At 42.0% G+C, this 18,787-nt stretch overlaps 1 protein-coding gene and 1 long non-coding RNA gene across 3 annotated transcripts in view; one reads left to right on the top strand and one right to left on the bottom strand.

Annotated features, from left to right (window-relative positions):
* LOC147103183 (protein argonaute-1) overlaps positions 1 to 18,787 on the top strand; it is a 119,431-nt gene that overhangs the window by 75,832 nt on the left and 24,812 nt on the right. The window contains exons 10-14 of the mRNA XM_085962569.1: positions 744 to 866; positions 3,836 to 3,969; positions 6,307 to 6,491; positions 8,585 to 8,744; positions 14,810 to 14,900. Coding sequence (XP_085818695.1) covers positions 744 to 866; positions 3,836 to 3,969; positions 6,307 to 6,491; positions 8,585 to 8,744; positions 14,810 to 14,900 — 693 coding nt within the window. The remainder of the gene's footprint in view (positions 1 to 743; positions 867 to 3,835; positions 3,970 to 6,306; positions 6,492 to 8,584; positions 8,745 to 14,809; positions 14,901 to 18,787) is intronic.
* The window catches only part of LOC147103182 (uncharacterized), a 48,851-nt gene continuing 45,936 nt past the window's right edge, over positions 15,873 to 18,787 (bottom strand). For both annotated transcript variants that reach the window (XR_015072909.1, XR_015072908.1), the window contains exon 4: positions 15,873 to 16,413. This is a non-coding gene — a long non-coding RNA (uncharacterized LOC147103182). The remainder of the gene's footprint in view (positions 16,414 to 18,787) is intronic.

The raw sequence follows: 18,787 nt of genomic DNA, 5'->3' as shown, positions 1-18,787 counted from the left end.
TGAAGCAGGCGGAGGATGGTGACAAACTTTTGAGGGCAGCCGATCGGCTCTGATGGACGGGTCACATTGTCCGCATGCCCGATACGAGACTCCCAAAACAAGTGCTCTACTCTGAGCTCCGGCATGGCAAGAGAGCCCCAGGTGGGCAGAGGAAACGCTTCAAGGACACCCTGAAAGCCTCCTTGAAAAAGTGTAACATCCCCAGCGACACCCTGGCCCAAGATTGCACAAAGTGGAGGAGAAGCATCCGGGAAGGCGCCGAACACCTCGAGTCTCTTCGCTGGGAGCAAGCGGAAGCGAAGCGCAGGCAGCGCAAGGAGCGCACGTCAACCCAAGCACCCCACCCACCGTCTGCCCCACCTGTGACAGAGAAAAAGTATGGTCCCGCATTGGACTCATCAGTCACCTGTGAACTCATTTTTAATGTGGAAGCTAGTCATCCTCGGTTCCAAGGGACTGCCTAAGAATAGGAGGAGAAGGTGATGGAGCCTTTAATCATTATGACCTAGCATTCTGAAACTCCCTCACCACAACTCTTCCCATTTTCAAAAGCTTCCACTTCTTTCCAACTATGGCTTCAGTCAACTTCCCAACCCTCCCCTCAAACTCCTGCTCAGTGTCCAGGTTCTTCTTATAAAGCATCTTTCCGCAGAGAAAATAAGAAAACAAATTGAAAGTAGAGCTTAAAAATCTCATTTTTTGCAGACATGCGCTTTTATGCTAATTGGCATTTTTACCTGCAGATGAAGAACGCCAGCTACAACCTTGATCCTTACATTCAGGAATTTGGGATAAAGGTGAAAGACGACATGACTGAGGTTACAGGCCGAGTTTTGCCAGCACCAATTTTGCAATATGGTGGTCGGGTAAGTAACAACTGTGCCCAGCTCTTCATGTAAAGGGAGATAGGTGCGTGGCTCAGAGAGCAGCACAATTAAAAATACAGTAATTGAGCTTCAGCTCATTAAAGGTTGTTTGTGGTGCACTGTCGAGAGTAATGTGCGGAGGAGTTCAGTAGCGTTCTGATCTGTGAACAGAGCCCATGCTTAATGCTATGGGTAAGTATTCTCTGCCCCAGTGCAGCCCTCACCTTACATAGGGCAGACATCAAAATAAATGGTGGGCCTCTTCTTTCCCAAACATACAGCCACCAAAGTTTAAGATTTTCACGCAAGAGATTAGTAATGGGGTGGCAGGCAACGTTCCTTGTAAAAAAAAAAAAAAATGTCAGCGCATGCGCGGTTTTGCCATTTAAAAGCCGGTGAGCCGCCTGCGTGGGACCTCCAGAGCACTATGCGGCCACGCAGCTTCAAGGGAACATTGGTGGCGGGTGCATTAACTTTCCCCACGGCTCAGTTGTAAATGCGCTGCCCAGTGTGGAACTGAGCAACACAGACCAGGAAGGCAAGCAGGTACTGGGGGAAAAAAAAATCCTGGAAACATTCGGGCAGCAGAGAGAACAGACAGGACAGCTCAGGTTCTGGAGCTGTTTCCCGCTCCAGAGGTGCCGCTTGACCTGCTGAGTGTTAACAGCATTTTCTGTGGCTGGCTCAGATTTCCATCATCTGCAGCATTTTGTTTCTGTTTTAATGAAAAACAGCCACCTGCGTAAGAAAGTCAGCACACGTCTACCCTCATGGGCGGATGGGAGAAGATAGAATTGTGAGTTTAGTGATGTTCACGGTTTTCCCATCATCACTTCCACGTCAGGGAATTCACGGGAGAAAAACATTGATTATTTTCCTGATCTATCTTCTTGCAGTATTTCTCTATACGGGAGATGCAAGGTTATATTGACAATCCCATCCATATGTGGCAAAATGAGAGAATTGAATTTTAAATGGGCTTTAGGAAAGGCCTCCGAGAGAATGCATCTCTTTTCTTTCTTTTAAATAAATCTGGGCTAATCTGGCTCCTCATGCCCCAGCATATGAATTTCAAAATTCTGATCCTTGTTTTTGCATCTCAACATAGCCTTTGCTCCACACGAACTCAAAAGATCTCCTGCCTTACATCCCTGCTGCACCCTTGCTACTCTTAACTTGTCGCTCCCTCTGCCCCACGAAGCCCACTCCTTCACTCACTGCCCTCTGCAGTTCTCTATCCAATCCCTCTGCCTTGCCGCCTCCCTCCCTGCTTTGAAAAACCTCTTCACCCCTGTTTTCGGTTTCCCCATCCTAGCCTCACTATTCTTCTCGCCTTTCTCCGTGCTTGGTGTCCATTGTATCCATTTCATCTTTATTGTAAAACACTCAAGACTTTTTCCTTTGTGTGTGAAGAGTGTTTTATAAATGCAAATTGTTGATGCTGCTGCACTGTGGGTAGGAATTGCCTCCAAAAGTCTGTTTTGCGTTCTTTGGCTGCGTATGGGTCTGGTACTGTCCAAACATTCTAGGATGTCAGACAAAATTGTGATTTGCGGCATCAGTCCCTCTACAAGTTGCTAAATGGGTCCCCCATTGGGACTGGATCATCTCAGAAAAACGTACACAGACAATTTCATCTCACAGCAAACCCATTTCCTGCTTATGTTAATGTTAATGGCCGGTGTGCTCAAATTGATGGAGCCAAAAGCCCAGTAGGGGAGAATTCAGAGGGGGGAAAAAAACCTGTAAATATAACAGCTGGGCTTGCAGAGGGGGAGGGCATCAGAGAGCTAAGCTAGACAATATAGGCACGTGGAGTGCATGCCTCTGACTGAGATGGCCATGCATTTGCATCCCATGGGTGCCCAATGCTGGGCTTCACTGGTTCAGTGCTGAATGGATGTCCAGACCTCACTGTGGTGTCGCGGCTCATTTTGGATATAGCAAGGGTTGGGGGGGGGGGCGGGGGGAAGTGTCACAATAAGCACACCTTATGTCAGCTGATCACTCCTCCCTCACCTTTCACTGAAGTAGATTAAAACTGATTAAAGGATTTTGTCATTAAACGAAAATACATTGAAGCGTGTTGTGACCTTGTTATGACATGTCATTCTCTGAGTCACTGAATCTAATATGCACAGAGCTCACAGTGCTTATGTGTAGCCTGTGTGGTTCAGAGCTATCCATAACACAGCATTATTTCATTGCGTGTATTCAGTGCCTGGGCAAACTCCTTTATTTTTTTGCTGTTCTTTTTCCCTCACTTGATGCATTTCTGAGGCCATACACCACCCTTTTTTGAGGGGCCATCACAAATGCAGTTCTGGCTGACTACCAAGAGGCCAATATAAGGATATGCTATTTCTAATGACAGTAGTATATGGTGAGCTGTTTTTGAAGAAAAATGTACTGGTAGTTTAATATGAAATAGCTTTTTTGCTGTAGGTAGTCATCCATTTCCTTTCACCATGGTGAAATATTAAAGTATTTATTAAACTCAAATGTACAAGCACATAGCATGTGTTGGAGTAACATAGTGCAATACGTTGGAGTACCAAGCACAGCATCACGGAATAGTGGGGTGGAGAGGTACTGAGCCACGACCAGAGGAAACTGGATTTGGAGTCTTCACTGGGCTGCACGTGGTGTTTGGCCAGCGAGCAAGTAGCCAGGAGAGAAAATTGAAGGTGGGAGAGAGTGATACCTGAAGTGCTGCTAATGATTAGCAGTCAATTCAAAGTGAATTGTTGAATAATTAGCTGCCTCCACTCTGCATCACACCTGCTAAACCAGTCCGTGGACTACTATGGAAGAGCAAAGAGACTGAAACTTTTTGTAGGTGCCTATAAACATTACAATGACCTCTCACAGGATGGTGCTGTCCATCCAAATGTAGCAGTGACCTGGCAATTAAGATACAAATCTACAAACGTTCCTCTTAAATTGTTTCTTTTCTTTGTGTTTTACAGAACCGAGCAATTGCTACTCCAAATCAGGGAGTTTGGGATATGCGTGGCAAACAATTCTACAATGGGATTGAGATCAAAGTCTGGGCCATTGCCTGCTTTGCACCACAGAAACAATGCCGGGAGGAGGTGCTGAAGTATGGTGGTTTTCATCCTGTATCTATTTAAAAAAAACTTGCATTTATATAGCGCCTTTAACATCTTAGGGACATCTCAAAGCACTTCACGGTACTTTTTAAATGTAGTCACTTGTTATGTAGGCAATGTCCCACTAATAACAATGGGATAAGTAACCAGTGAATCTGTTTTTGGTGATGCTGGTTGAGGAATGAATGTTGGCCAGGACACTGAGAGACGTCCCCTGCTCCTCTTGAATAGTGCCATGGGATCTTTTACTGAGTAAGCAGATTGGTTTAACATCCCATCCAAAAGACAGCACCTCCAACAATGCAGCATTAGTAATGTACCAAAGTATCGTAGAATCATCGAATGATACAGCACAGAAGGTGGCCATTTGGCCCATCGTGCCTGTGCCTGCTCTTTCTCCATAGCCCTGTAAATTTTTACCCTTTAAGTATTAATGATTTGGATGAGGGGACCAAATGTAATATATACAAGAACATGGTAAATGGAATATAATGTGGAGAAATGTGAAGTTCTCCACTTTGGCAGGAAAAATAGAAAAGCAGAGTATTTTTTAAATGGTGAGAGATTGGGGAATGTTGGTGTTCAGAGGGACCAGGGTGTCCTTGTACACGAATCACTGAAAGTTTATATATAGGTACAGCAAGCAATTAGGAAAGCAAATGGTAGGTTGGCCTTTATTACAAGAGGATTTGAGTATAAGAGTAAAGACATCTTACTGCACTTATATAGGGCCCTGGTGAGACCACACCTGGAGTATTGTGTACAGCTTTGGTCTCCTTACCTAAGGAAGGATATACTTGCCATAGAGGGAGTGCAACAAAGGTTCACTAGATTGATTCCTGGGATGGGGGAATTGTCCATTGAGGAGAGATTGAGTAGATTAGGCCTATATTCTCTAACTAGAGTGTAGAAGAATGAGAGGTGATCTCATTGAAACATACACAATTCTTACAGGGCTTGACAGGGTAGATGCCGGGAGGATGTTTCCCCTGGCTGGGGGGTCTAGAACCAGGGGTCACAGTCTCAGAATAAGGGGTCGACCATTTAGGACTGAGATGAAGAGGAATTTCTTCACTCAGAGGGTGGTGAATCTTTGGAATTCTCTACCACAGACGGCTGTGGAAGCTCAGTTGTTGAGTATATTCAAGACAGATCGATAGATTTTTGGATATTAAAGGGATCAAGGGATATGGGGATAGTGCAGGAAAGTGGAGTTGTGGTCGAAGATCAGCCATGATCTTATTGAATGGCGGAGCAGGCTCAAGGGGCCAAATGGCCGGCTCCTGCTCCTATTTACATAAGAAATAGAAGCAGGAATAAGCCACTTGGCCCCTCGAGCTTGCTCCGCCATTCAATAAGATCATGGCTGATTTTGGGCTCAAAGCCACTTCCCAGCCCGCTCCCCATAACCCTTCACTCCCTTATCTTGCAAAAATCTGTCTATCTCCACCTAAATGTATTTAATGACCCAGCCTCCATGGCTCTCTGGGGCAGAGAATTCCACAGATCTCCTCTGAGAGAAGAAATTCCTCCTCATCTCGGTTCTAAAAGGGCGATGCTTTATTCTGAAACTATGCCCCCGAGTTCTAGATTTCCCCACGAGGGGAAACATCCTCTGTATCTTTCTTATGTTCTTATTTATCCAATTCTCTTTTGAAAGTTACTATTGAAGCTGCTTCCACCACCATTTCAGACAGTGCATTCAAGATCACAACTCGCTGTGTAAAAACAATCTTTCCTCATGTCGCCTCTGGTTCTTTTGTCAATCACCATGAATCTGTGTCCTCTGGTTACTGACGCTTCTGCCACTTGAGACGGATTCTGCTTATTTACGCAATCAAAACCATTCGTGATTTTGGACATCTCTATCAAATCTCCTCTTAACCTTCTCTGCTCTAAGGAGAACAACCCCAGCTTCTCCAGTCTCTCCATATAACTGAAGCCCTTCATCCCTGGCACCATTCTAGTCAATCTCTTCTGCACCCTATCCAAGGCCATACAGTTAGGAGTAGTTGTTTCTAGTGATAATCTTCATTTAACTTTTTTTCTGGTTTCCACGCAGTAAGCCATAAATGTAAGGAGGAAGGTATAACTCCTAAGAGCAGGGCGGCAGCATATTCCATGTGTGTAGCTGACTTTCCTGCTTGCATGGTAAATCCCAAAAGAGCACTCAATTGTTTTCAGAACACACAACAGATATGGTTGCCCATGAAGCTCTATGTTTCAGCTTAATGTTCCAGGCAATCAAATTATTTTTACATAGCAGGTTTTCTTGAAAATTGTACTGTTCAAAACAGCATTGAAAATTCTGGCTTTCAATCATACAGAAGTTTCACCGACCAGCTGCGGAAGATATCCAAGGACGCAGGGATGCCTATCCAGGGCCAGCCATGTTTCTGTAAATATGCACAAGGAGCTGACAGTGTGGAACCGATGTTCAGGCATCTGAAGAACACCTATTCAGGACTCCAGCTTGTCATAGTCATTCTACCCGGGAAAACACCTGTCTACGGTAAGATTTGTCGAAGATTAGTTTGGCTCTGAAGCACTCTGGCACCACCTGGTGGCAAACACCAAGTATTTATTTATCTCTCTCGCGCTCTAATAAATTTGCACCCAGTAACTGATATCTGTTCCCAGCAATTATGTTCCACGGGCCTGATTCTAAAAAAGTGTTCAGTTAATTCTACACTGTAGTGCAGCCTCAATGAATAGCTAAGCCCTACAGACCAGGAAGGTCTAAAGTTCAGCCCCTGGTCGTTGCTGAGTTAGCGGATCTCACCAGGGGAAGCAACAGTAGTACAGGTAGACTATCCTTTATCCGAAAACCTCGGGACCAGCCGTGTTTCGGTTTTCGGAAGGTATTTTATAAGACTGGGAAATTTGTCGGGGGTGGGTCGGCGGGGGTCGGGGTCGGCGGGTTCGGCGGGGGGGAGTCGGCGGCGGGGGTCGGGGTCGTGCGCACGACTTACGTTGACCCTCTGCTCAGCGTAAGTCGTGCGCCACTCTGGTCATGTCGTGCGCACGACTTACGCTGAATGAAAAAACCTTCGGTCTTTAGAGGGTTTCGGTTTTCGGAAGTTCGGATAAAAGGTAGTCTACCTGTACTACAATTGAACACAAAGCCGTGGGTTAGGGAGAGGAACATTGGGTAGGGTTCCCATTCCTAATCACCATCCAGTGATGCCTGCTGGAAATGCATATGTGGACACTGGCTGAGGACAGGATCGGGCTCCGCTCTGATGCTCCCTCGCAGTCAGATAATTTGGTAATGCTCACTGTCGAGGCTTACACATTAAGAAGGGCCATTTGAGCAAAGTACCGCAGGAGGACTGTTGCCCGTGAAGCCATCCCCTGGCAAGGATTTGATGCTTTCAGAAGTGGAAGAGATGAAAGAAAGTAAGCAGGAATAATATTTCCAAGCTTTGCTGTTACACGGTCTTCCATTTATTGAAAATTACTAAGACTATTTATTGGTAGGCAGCTGAACGTGCATACTGGGTAAGGATGGGATTTGAGTCTGACATTTTGCTTGAGAATAAAAAAACTAGTGTCGGGGAGAAATATTCCTTTATTGAACATTGAACTCCTATAACAAGTGGTTTGTATAGAGCGTATTAATCCTTTATGAAAGAGATGCTCACTAATGTAACTTATTAGAAAAGTGAAACCCTTATTTAGAATTATGGTTAACTTCAACATCCAAACAAGTTAACATATAGAATCATAGAATAGTACAGCACAGGAGGAGGCCATTCGGCCCATCGAGTCCGCGCCGGCTCTTTCGAAGAACAATCCAGTTACTCCCACTCCCCCGTTCTTTCCCGATATCCCTGCAATTTTATCTCCTTCAAGTATTTATTCAATTCCCTTTTGAAGGCTACTATTGAATCTCTTTCCACCACCCTATCATGCAGTGCATTCCAGATCCTAACCACTCGTGTAAAAACGTTTTCCCTCCTGTCGCCTGTGGTTCTTTTGCCAATCACCTTAAATCTGTGCCCTCTGGTTTTTGACCCTTCCAGCCATTGGAAACAGTTTATTTTTATTTATTCTATTTAAACCCATCATTATTCTAAACCCCTCTATTAAAACTCCTCTTAGCCTTCTCTGCTCTAAGGAGAACAACCCCAACTTCTCCAGTCTATCCACATAACTGCAATCCCTGGAACCATTCTAGTAAATCTCTTCTGTAGCCTCCCAAAGCCTTCATGTCCTTCCTAAAGTGTTGTGCCCAGAATTGGACATATTACTCCAGTTAGGGCTGAACTAGTGTTTTTTTTATAGGTTTAGCATAACTTCCTGGCTTTTGTACTCTATGCCTCTATTTATAAAGGCGTATATATCACTGAAGCATCGTGGGTTAAAATGGCAGTCCACTGATGTTAAGTGTGTTCCTTTAGACTCTCGGGCTCGATAGCTGAGCCAGTTTATCCAATAAGGTCTTTGGCATTCACAGTTTTAAACAAAAATATAATTATAAAAAATCTTGGAACTTTAATTTTCATTGGGCAGATTGCCCTTTTAACTTAAAATATTCCATATGAGCGCAAACAAACCTTAAATACCGCTTTGTGACAATGACGGCTTCTTTTTCCCAATTAGCTGAGGTGAAGCGAGTAGGTGATACCCTCCTCGGGATGGCCACGCAATGTGTTCAGGTGAAAAATGTCGTGAGGACTTCTCCTCAGACGCTGTCTAACCTCTGCCTGAAAATCAATGTGAAATTGGGTGGCATCAACAACATCCTGGTACCTCATCAACGGTAAGGACCATATTTCATCATATAAATAAATGAGGATTGGAGAGCACGTGCCTCCAAGACTGCAGTTATGGTACAAAAGCGGCTTTGAATTATTGAGAGGAACTTTCCAAGGCCCTACCTCTGATGGCACCGGGCAACTTAACAGAAAGTCATGGGTGCTTTGCCTGTGATTTTCTGTCCATTGACATTATGGACAAAAATTGTGACCAATACACCTGCGATTTTCTGATAAACCTCTTGGTGTGTCCAAGGTCCCATTGATGGCGCGGAGCCTCGGAAAGATCCGCTCATTGTTCTTCCAAGCTCCCTGGGGATTGTGTGGGGCAATTTCACCAGCTGGAAACAAAGTGGCAGATGGAAAACATGATTGCACCAGCACTTTTGGAATAACAGTTTGTTTTTTCCAAACTGCATGTGTCTGATATGACGAGGAATAGGACACTGTGCAGCCGGCAGTGGCTATGTATATTGGTAGCAGAGCAAATTCAAATGCGAGTTATCTCTTACTGACTTTTGGGAGCTCACAAAAAAGCACATTTTATTTAGCCGTTAATAGGGACAATCATGCATTTATCTGGCTTTCAGGAAGCATGGTACAACTGCCATTGCTTTTTCATTCTCCAGTTGGAAATTGCCTTTGATTTCTTTTGGGAAGGAGGGGGAGAAGGAAAACCAATGGGACATTTTCCACACCTGTAAGAACACCTCTTGGTGCTAGTTCTAGTTGTGGAGATGTCTAGAATCCACATCATTTCTCCCATTCAATTCAACCAAACTGACAATGAGGGACTTCCTCCAATTAATTAAAGGTTGTAAGGGAAGCGTATTTTTTTTGTACAGTATTTAATCTTTAGCATAAAAATCAATTTGGTGTCAAACAACTGTTGTATTTTATAATCTTACATAATTTGATTGGTTAGAACATTTCTGAAATAGAAGCAGGAGCACCAAGGTAATGTCTCCAACTTGGCAGTCTGACCGGAAGGACCCAAGTGGCCTTGAACACAAACAAATGTTTTGGAACTAAACACACTGAATTTGTTTTCAATCAACTCTTCAAATTTAGGAGAATGTCATGCTAATGTGACATGGAGTTTATTATGCTTGTTTAGCCATTAAACGTACATCAAATCAAGAAGGAAAAATGACTCCGTTGTAAGCTCCAGAGCCCACACTGTATAGGGAAATTAATTTGCTTCTCACTATCCAGCAGCCTGGGTACAAGTTCAGCACCATCTGTAAAATATGTATGAAATCATGAAGGAGGGTTCCATTGTAATCATTATAAAATAATAATTATTTCACTCAACCTTTTGTCATGAAATTTAGTACAGTGAAATAGTTTTAATGCAAAAATATCTGAATGAAATAATTTACCCTCCGTGTCAGTGACATTCTCATTGAGGACTGACAACAGGTTTGTGAAAGAAGTTTGTTGTGTTGCTGAGATGCATATCAATAGGCACAGAATACTGATTTTCACCTATCGAGTATATAATGCATTATAAAGAGTTGTGTGATGTGGGTTTTTTCCGACAAGTAGAGTAATTTAATTAAGAAGCGAGAAAGTCAGAAAAGCAATAGGAGTGTTGGTATTCCTGAAAAGGTAATACTGGGGAATGATGGTGTTTTCTTGGCCTCAAGCTCTGGTTATTTTAAGTGGCACAATTTTCTTTGTGCTCTTGGGTTTATGCCTTAAACCTTTGGTTATGCAGGAATGCTAATTAATGTTAGTCTGAATCCACTAAGGTATTCCAGGGTCCAAAAGAGCAGGTCCTAATTTTGAGAGCATGTTAGTTTTCCCCTACAGTGGAGTTACCTCCTGAAACTGTGTGTCCAGTTAGGATTGTTGGTCATCGCTCACTGACTGAAAACCCGTACAGTTAGATTTTATGATTTCATTTTTTAGCCTTGCTTTCTTAAATGTTTTTGGGAATCAAATGTTCACACAAGAGAGTTTATTGCCTTAATGTAGCATACATACTGCAGTATATGATTTGTTTTCAAAAGATTAATTGATGCTGCTTATGGACAAAAATATATGTATTATGTATATTTTATTCTGCAATTTAAGAAAAAGAAATTGGTGTCCCCTTTGAACAGTAATTACCAGCAGTGATTAATTTGCTCATTAAAATCTTGGTGACACTTTTAAGCAATCTTGTTGCCAATATTGATCATGTGACATTTCTATTTCATGTTATTTTCTGGCAATCTCGTTAAACGCAGTAATCACTTGACTGACCTGTTTGAGAATTCTGTGACAGGCAAGGCAGATGGGGATGGAGATTAAGGAAGGTTCTCTTTATACAGTAATGGCTTATTGGTCCCTGGCAACATGATTGTTTCCGAGGACGCTGCTGTTTTGTTGTTTTGAGCATCACAATTGGTCTGTCGAAACAGTGTGACTGAAAACCCCCGTCGGTGATTGATGTCTGGTAACTGCTACTTATTGTCCCTGGTAATCGATGACATAAGATATCACATTAATTTTAACTGATCTATTGTGGGCCTCAATAAAATGTGTTGCCAAAGTCATAAATTGAATATAAATTAGGTTTTCGAATATAAATTTTATATTATAAAATATAAATCAACATTTTCTTCCTGTTGTAAAATGCCGCGTGGCTTTGCTCACAGTGAACCAGAGGATTTTATGACACTAATTGTTATCTCTCTCTCTCCCCCACCTGGGACCTTTCACATTACTTTTTAAGGAAAGATACCAGCTAGGGAAAACAAATAGGTGTTATTTTCAAAAAGCTTGGTAAAAGTACTAAGCACTTTGGCAGTGTGATGAATGAGCAGAAGGGTTTACTGTAGCTTAACTTTTTAAGCTGGGACCTTCTCAGAAGGGTGTGTGGGAGAATTACTCAAACTATCTATTAAAACCAAACTAACGTTTACGGCAGGAGTTTTCTGAGAATGGTGCGAGTGGGAATGACTGACAACAATCATTAAAAATGAGTTTGGTGGAAGAAAACTTTTAATTATCAGGAGGGGGTTGTGGAAATTTAATCAGAAGTGTAGATTGAAGAAACTGGGAGGCTGAGCAGGGGCGAGTGCACGTGGGGCTGACGGCTGTACCAAAACACAGCGGGAGTGGCAGACCTGACACGAGAATTAATCTTGGAAATAAAAGGTAGGGCAATATATTTCATACTTGGAGGCTATGGAAAATTGTTTCCCCAAAGCTCCACCATGCCATGAGATTTGAAGCTCGAGAAGGAGTAAACTCACGTGGGGCCAACATCGGCAGCGGTAGAGGGGATCTGATGGGGGGGAGGTTTTTTCCCAAGGAAAATGTAAGATTTTAAAACATGTATCAACATAGAGTAGAAAGAAAATGGGAATGTTTGCACAGCTCCTGGGTGGTATTATGGAGAGCGAGGTAAAGCAGAGGCTGGAAAGGGAGACCTTGATAGCAATAAGAGTATTTTCAGCAGAGACTAGGCAATATGGCAGCTATATGTCAGTAATATTGATAAATAAAAATAGTACATGTGAGGTGACAAGCAAGGTGTGACATCTAAAAATCCTACAAGCCTCGCAGGTAATTGCAAAACATGTATACTTTTATAACAGGATTTTTCATCTGAGGTAGTTTACAGAGGAATTTACAATGTAATGCTTGCCACACGTACCAAATTTAATATAGATTTATTTTAAATTAATAAGAGACGTAGTATGGCCATATGTAATACTATTTTTAATACAATATATAATATACTCTAGTAAATATATTTGTCTGTGAACTGTGGCTACCTTGGAGCAATAATATATGATGAACCCCCGTCTGGCCTTCCTTTACTGGCGCCAGTCCAGAGTCGGTGGAACATGGAACAATCAGGTTGGTCACATACATACCAGCCCGCCGATTTCTATTAAATGACACTAACGGAATGATCACATGATTATTAATGGCCAATGAGATGTGTCACGAACATCTGAAAAGTCACATGATCACTAGACCAATGAGATTGCTCAAAAGGGACTTCTGCTAGACAAGTGTGAGGAGAATCATAACTAAGCTACCCTGCCTTACGTGTCAGTGATAGTTTCAAATAACTCAAAGATTAAATAAAAATTGATGTGAAAATTGACCCTAAGTAAACAAAAAATATTTCACTCTCATAAATAGCATCTGAGGTGTTCCATTAAGGTGTTGGTCCATTGGCCCAGGACTGTACATCATTGAACAGAGCTGGGCGAGGAAAGGGCTACAGAAATGGGTCTCATTATATAGTCACTATTGCAGCTTTTTTTAATACAGGCTACTCCACTGCACGGCAAATCTGATAAATAGCAAGTTCAACTTGTGACCTAGTGTGTTCCATATACAAGAATTTTTGATAATTTCTGTCACACGAAGTCCCTGTTAAGATTAGGATATCTCACTTGGGTTATCTAAAATTGCAGTACTGCTATACCCTGCATAAGGAATCAGCAATAACAACTTGTATTTATATAGCACATTTAATGTACGAAAATGTCAGGGGCAATAACACTTTCAAGGACTTTGGAGAGGAATGGGAGGTTTGAGATGGTAGGGTGGGGGGCTGGATTGCAAGTACACAGGGTCAAGGTTGGGTTTTTTGAGGAGGGAGTGATGGCGGCAGATTTGAAAGGGAACGGGATAGTACCAGAGGAGAATCAATTGAATGATCCATAGTGAAGGCAACTGATTCACAGTTTTCGTAGCAAAGTCTCCCAGAATTTGATTCACAAAACACAGGTAACCATCCTAGAATCATACCAAATAAAAATGGCATAAGTCAGTTTAATAAATCAGCTGCCCTTCGCATTTGTAATATAGCAATTCCACAAGAGCATTCTATTCTCTGTACCTAAATCTTTTTAGTGATCTGTGCCATGTACCATTTCTGCAAGTCTTCAAATGTCACTCAAATTGGCTAGCAGAGAGTGCTACAGGTAGGCTTGCCCTCTGATGTTTCCCTTCCCCCCCCCCCCTACTGGGGAATTGCCTCTCACCTTCACTTGCTCCCCTCTGTCTCCCCCTATCCCAGATGTAGACCGATCGATTGGTGCTTTATTGCAAAGGATAACCCCTTTCACATCCTTTCTGGTCTGCCGTTGAGCTATATGAAACTTTTATTAAAAAATTGAAATGTAAAACATCAGATGATTGTGTTGGAGGAAAGATTAGGGTTTCCCAAAATGCAGGCTCAGGGTGCAAGTTGCTTTGTTTTACAAGGGTACAACCAAATTTACAAATGAAATCAGATTTACAAGTTAAATCCTTTAACTGCAAAACTGCATATTAGCTCTTCACATTTCTGTGCTAAGTTACAGACCAATTTGCAACAGTGGAGAAGTAAATTCTGAAATTTAAGTTTCGAACAAGTTGGGCATACCATGACTTTGTGTATAATACTCCATTTATATCACTGAATTCTTCCATTTATATATGCTCATTTATACTTGGGTCAATTCAGCAACAACAAACAACTTGCAGTTGTTCTTGCGTTGTGAGCCCAATTTCATCAGAGTGATGCTGGGGTACGGTCTCCACAGGCCAGAAATAGCAATCGAGTGGGTTGTTTGTATTTGTTGACACCAACTAAAACTCTCTCTACTATGTTTACTCTGGAGAGTTGTCTCCAACAGGGAACTTGCTGTTGGGGACGGTGAAATCCTGAAAAGCGAATCAAAACCAGGATCTCCCACCGACCTGTGTCAACAGCAAGAGTTTTGATTTCTGTGCAAAATACAGTAGACGATGATTTGACAAAAGTATGTCATTCAAACTTTTGATCTAAAATTATTTGAAATAGTGACTGAATCATTTATTAGTCTTCTGTCTGGAAATCTAAATGGCTGTATTGAGTAACTAGCATGACCTGTGCAGTTTAGAAATCCAGAATTTTGTCTGCGTTTGGAATTTAGGAAAGACCTGTAAAAGGGGGAATGATTCAACAGTTCATTTTTACAAAAGACTCACTTCCATGTTGTGTTAATGCTTTGGCGCCATTCAGTGCTTTCAATACTTTATTCACTTTATGCAAGCCAAGTTTAGAAAAGGATTTCCACCTGTTTCCTTCCAGTTCGGCTGTGTTCCAGCAGCCTGTGATCTTCCTGGGAGCAGATGTCACCCACCCACCAGCTGGAGATGGCAAGAAACCCTCAATAACAGCAGTAAGTTTGTACTTTAGGATGTCAAAAAATTACTTACTGTAACAATTGTTGGCAGTGAAACATAATTGAAGGACTTTCCTCTAATAGTGAGAGAAATCCCTTATGAGCCCTGGGCTGTGTGCTTGTGTGTGATTTTTGTGTTCATATATTTATGGCAAATTAAATGGCCTGGCTTATTATGACTGGAGTAATTATAACATGTAATTCACAATGTGTTATTCTGCTGCTATGGTGGGGCTATGTTTAAATGGCCTACCCCTTTAAGACCACAAAGTCTAATTACTATAAGTAAACACAGCGGGGGTGAAATTCAACTTCTATGGGGCAAAGCGGGTGCTAACGGATCGGCCGTCTGTTACACACCCACCCAATTATCCTTTCCGCAATGGAAAGAAAAATCCGGCAGTGTATATAATGGCCGGTCGATCCGCTACCACCCATTTTGTGCTCCTGCCGAAGTTGAATTTTACCCCCAGCTTGAGGTCACTCAGAGTTTAATTGTTGTTTGGCCTGGGAATTTTGCAGATTGGAATGCGCTTGTCAGTTTTACTTAATAGCTTAGAGCGTCAAGCATTTTAATATTGCTTTGTATCTGTAACAAAGTGTGACATCTATGTACAATTTTTAGTACATTCATTTTTATGTATACACACTCTAATATTTGATAACCCTACATATTAATCAGAAACTTGTTTGTATTATTGCTCGCCAACAAAATATCAGTACAAGAGAATAATATTTTATAATTATCTTTCTACCTGTTTAGGTGGACGTTAAAGAACAAGGGTACTTTGTTAAAGAACAGCAGCAGTCCTTTTGTTCTTCTGGGCAATATTTCTCCCTCAACCGATACCAGATTAACTGGTCATTCATCTCCTTGCTGCTTGTGTGACAATACTGGCACAGAATGGCGGCCACATTTGCCTACATAACAACAGCGACTACATTTCAAAAGTAATTTAATGCAAAGCATTTTAAAATGTTTTGGCAACGTGATTAGGTGCCAAAGAAAAATGAGAAGTTTATTTTTAACTTTGGTTTTGGTGCTCAAAACTAGTTGTCTTATTGGGAAAAATGTTTATATTGCAGTTTGTATTTACTATCTTTGTTTAATAAAAATGGATTAATAATGGAGTTCCAGTGATGAAAGCTGCTGATGCTGAGAGGGTGGAGGTAGTGTCAGTCTGGCTGCGTGACTCTTGTCAAGGTTCGATCATGCTGGTGAGCTTGGAGGAAGTCTTGAGCAGTTTGCTGTACTTTGGTGCCTCACAATGGGCCAGATCTTGCTGCAGCGGAGCATCTCGTGGTGTACCCCATTAGTTAGACTTTTTCCTGCACCAGCTCAAAAAAAAATTGCGCCATAACTTGCTGAAAGTGTGAGCTGATGAGGGCAACAGGGAATTTGGGACTTTAGTGAACGGCGGGACCAACAGTGCATCTCCTTAACCAATGAGATTTAAAGATTAAGAAAGAAACCAAAACGTCTGAGAAGGAGGTTGAATTAGAGTCAAATCTGGTAAAGAAAGAGAAATATAGAGAGGGAAAGAAAGATTAGACTAAGAGAGAGAGTGAAAAAGATAACGGAAAAGTTTAAAAAAAATTAAATTTGACATTTTAAAAATCCTTAACAGTTTACTACATGTAGGAATGAGATTGAACAGTTTAAATTGTTCCCTTTCTGGGCTGGAGAGGTTGATTGGCATTGCATTAACAACTATTCGCAAGATTCAACCCAATATTCCAGTATATGGCATCAAGTAGTTCCACTGAAGTCTGCCTTCTAAAATGCTTTTTTTTTTCTCATCAATTTTCTGAAGCCCTTTGGTGGCTGTTGTGTGAGCCTTGACAGCGAGTGCTGGCAGGCAATTTGATCACGGAGGTATCCTAGTCAAGCCCATTCCTAACGCACGCACGCACGCACACACACACGCACACACACATTCTCCTCCTGCAAGGGTCACTCGATAACTGTCCTTTCAGCTCCAATACAAAAACAGGAGTTTACGTCAGTATAAACAGCAGTGGGCTCCACGGCCAAATTTATGGAAGTGATTAAAGTGGCCGCAGTCATTTCTTCCCTTTCTGAATACAGTTTCGACAGGACGTGGACCTCACTGCATTCAGTGCAGCTCAAATGAGGGTATTGTTTTTAAAAGAAGTCTTAACCAAATGTCAGCATGTTGGCACGTGCGCAGCTGTTTTCCCTTTGGTAGCTGCTTATTTAAAGGCACTTTTATATTTGGTGCATCTTTAGTTTGGGTTACAGTAGGGTGGTGTCTATGCATTGCAACACCCGGCTCTCTTTGGGACGTCCTGAAGTTGTGAAAGGCGCTATATAAATACAAGTTCTTTCTTCACCCAAGTTAATGGGTTCATAATATTTTAATGAGTCTACGATGTTGTCAGAATAGAGGAGCCATGCTTGGTTACACTATGGAGTGCAGCCAAGTGTTCTTCCATCAGCAGCACTAATATAATGTTAAAAAAAAGTCTTGGGGGAGCGACAATAAATGCAATGAGTCCCAAGGTCAACTCTATTAAAACCACTTAATTGCATCTGAAACAGAAGAGGAAACGACTACCAGGTATTTGTTATGTATAACTACTCTAGCTTTTACCAGCAGGGAGCATCTGTGTACTGCTGTCACCAGATTAATGACACTACTACCTGGGATATGTTTGCAAACCTTGAAAGTTAAATCCACTTCTCAATTTAAATGATTTTTCTAACCAATTTTCTCCCCCAATATTTTCACCCTCCACCTTCTGAAGGCGTTGACTCCTTGTTGAGTACAGTTTTGCACGTATTGAAAGCGCTCCTAGTGGCTGTTGAAGTGTGAGCTTAGACAGGGAGTACTGGTAGGTAACTTGACATGGAAGCATCACAGCCAAGCCCAAAGCTGTCTTCCTGCCCTCCATATATGCACATGCTCGTTTTCTACAGGGGTCACGAGATAACAATCAAGAATGGGAGCTTGGCTGATTCTTTTTCCCTCACAAGCTCAAAGATATTTACAGATGAGGAAGATCATTTGGCCCACCTAAATTCATCTGTCTAGAATATGCCTACACTTTCCCCTATTGCTGCATCTTATTATTTCTTAAATGGTTCCAGGGTTTTCACTTTCACCACTCTGCCCAGAAGTCCATGCCAAGTGTTGATCACTCTATGAAGAAAAGCTTCCTGATATCAGTCCCAAAATCACCATATACTAATTTGAACCTGTGTCCCCCTTGCCCTACTGCCACAGTTTAGTTTAAAGTAATATTCTAGATTAACCTTTTCTATACCATTTACCATCTTACATAACTCTGTAAAATCGCCTCTCCGGCACCTCCACCTGACACTAGGGTCAGTATTATGGCTCTTCTCTGCACTGTCTCCAGCACTTGACTCTCTCTTTTGTTTCTCTGTGACCAGAACTGGCCACAGTAATCCAGGTGTGTCTTACCAGACTGCTGTACAGTTTGATCACACATTCCTTTGACTTGTTTTGGCTATGTAGTTCAACATTCGATTGGTTTTGTTGATTGCATCTTTGCTTTGCTAACATGCACTGTGGCCAATGTTAGGACAGCTGCAGCTCATCCACATCAAGCCCAGCATAGGCCAGAGATAGTGCCTGGGACCTACTTGCTGGATAAACTCATTGATTCATCAAGGAAAGTTCAAAATCTGTACCACCTTAAATTGCGATATACAGATTCTGTGTTTGGAGTTTGACGTTTTGTTTAATTTTGAAGTAGGAAATTTGAGGCAAAATAGCAGGAGAGCCAGTAGGAAATCTGACTTGGAGGACTTACAAATAGCACATTTTTCTGAAAACAGGAAGCAATAACATTGAACTTTTATCAACATTCTCAAGAAAAAAGAAATTCTCCAGCTG

Source organism: Somniosus microcephalus, chromosome 20 (assembly GCF_052327205.1).
Source record: "Somniosus microcephalus isolate GS21.2 chromosome 20, FLI_Smic_1.0, whole genome shotgun sequence".
Taxonomy (NCBI): domain Eukaryota; kingdom Metazoa; phylum Chordata; class Chondrichthyes; order Squaliformes; family Somniosidae; genus Somniosus; species Somniosus microcephalus.
Note: the sequence above shows the minus strand (reverse complement) of the source record. Positions and strands in the feature narration are given on the sequence as shown.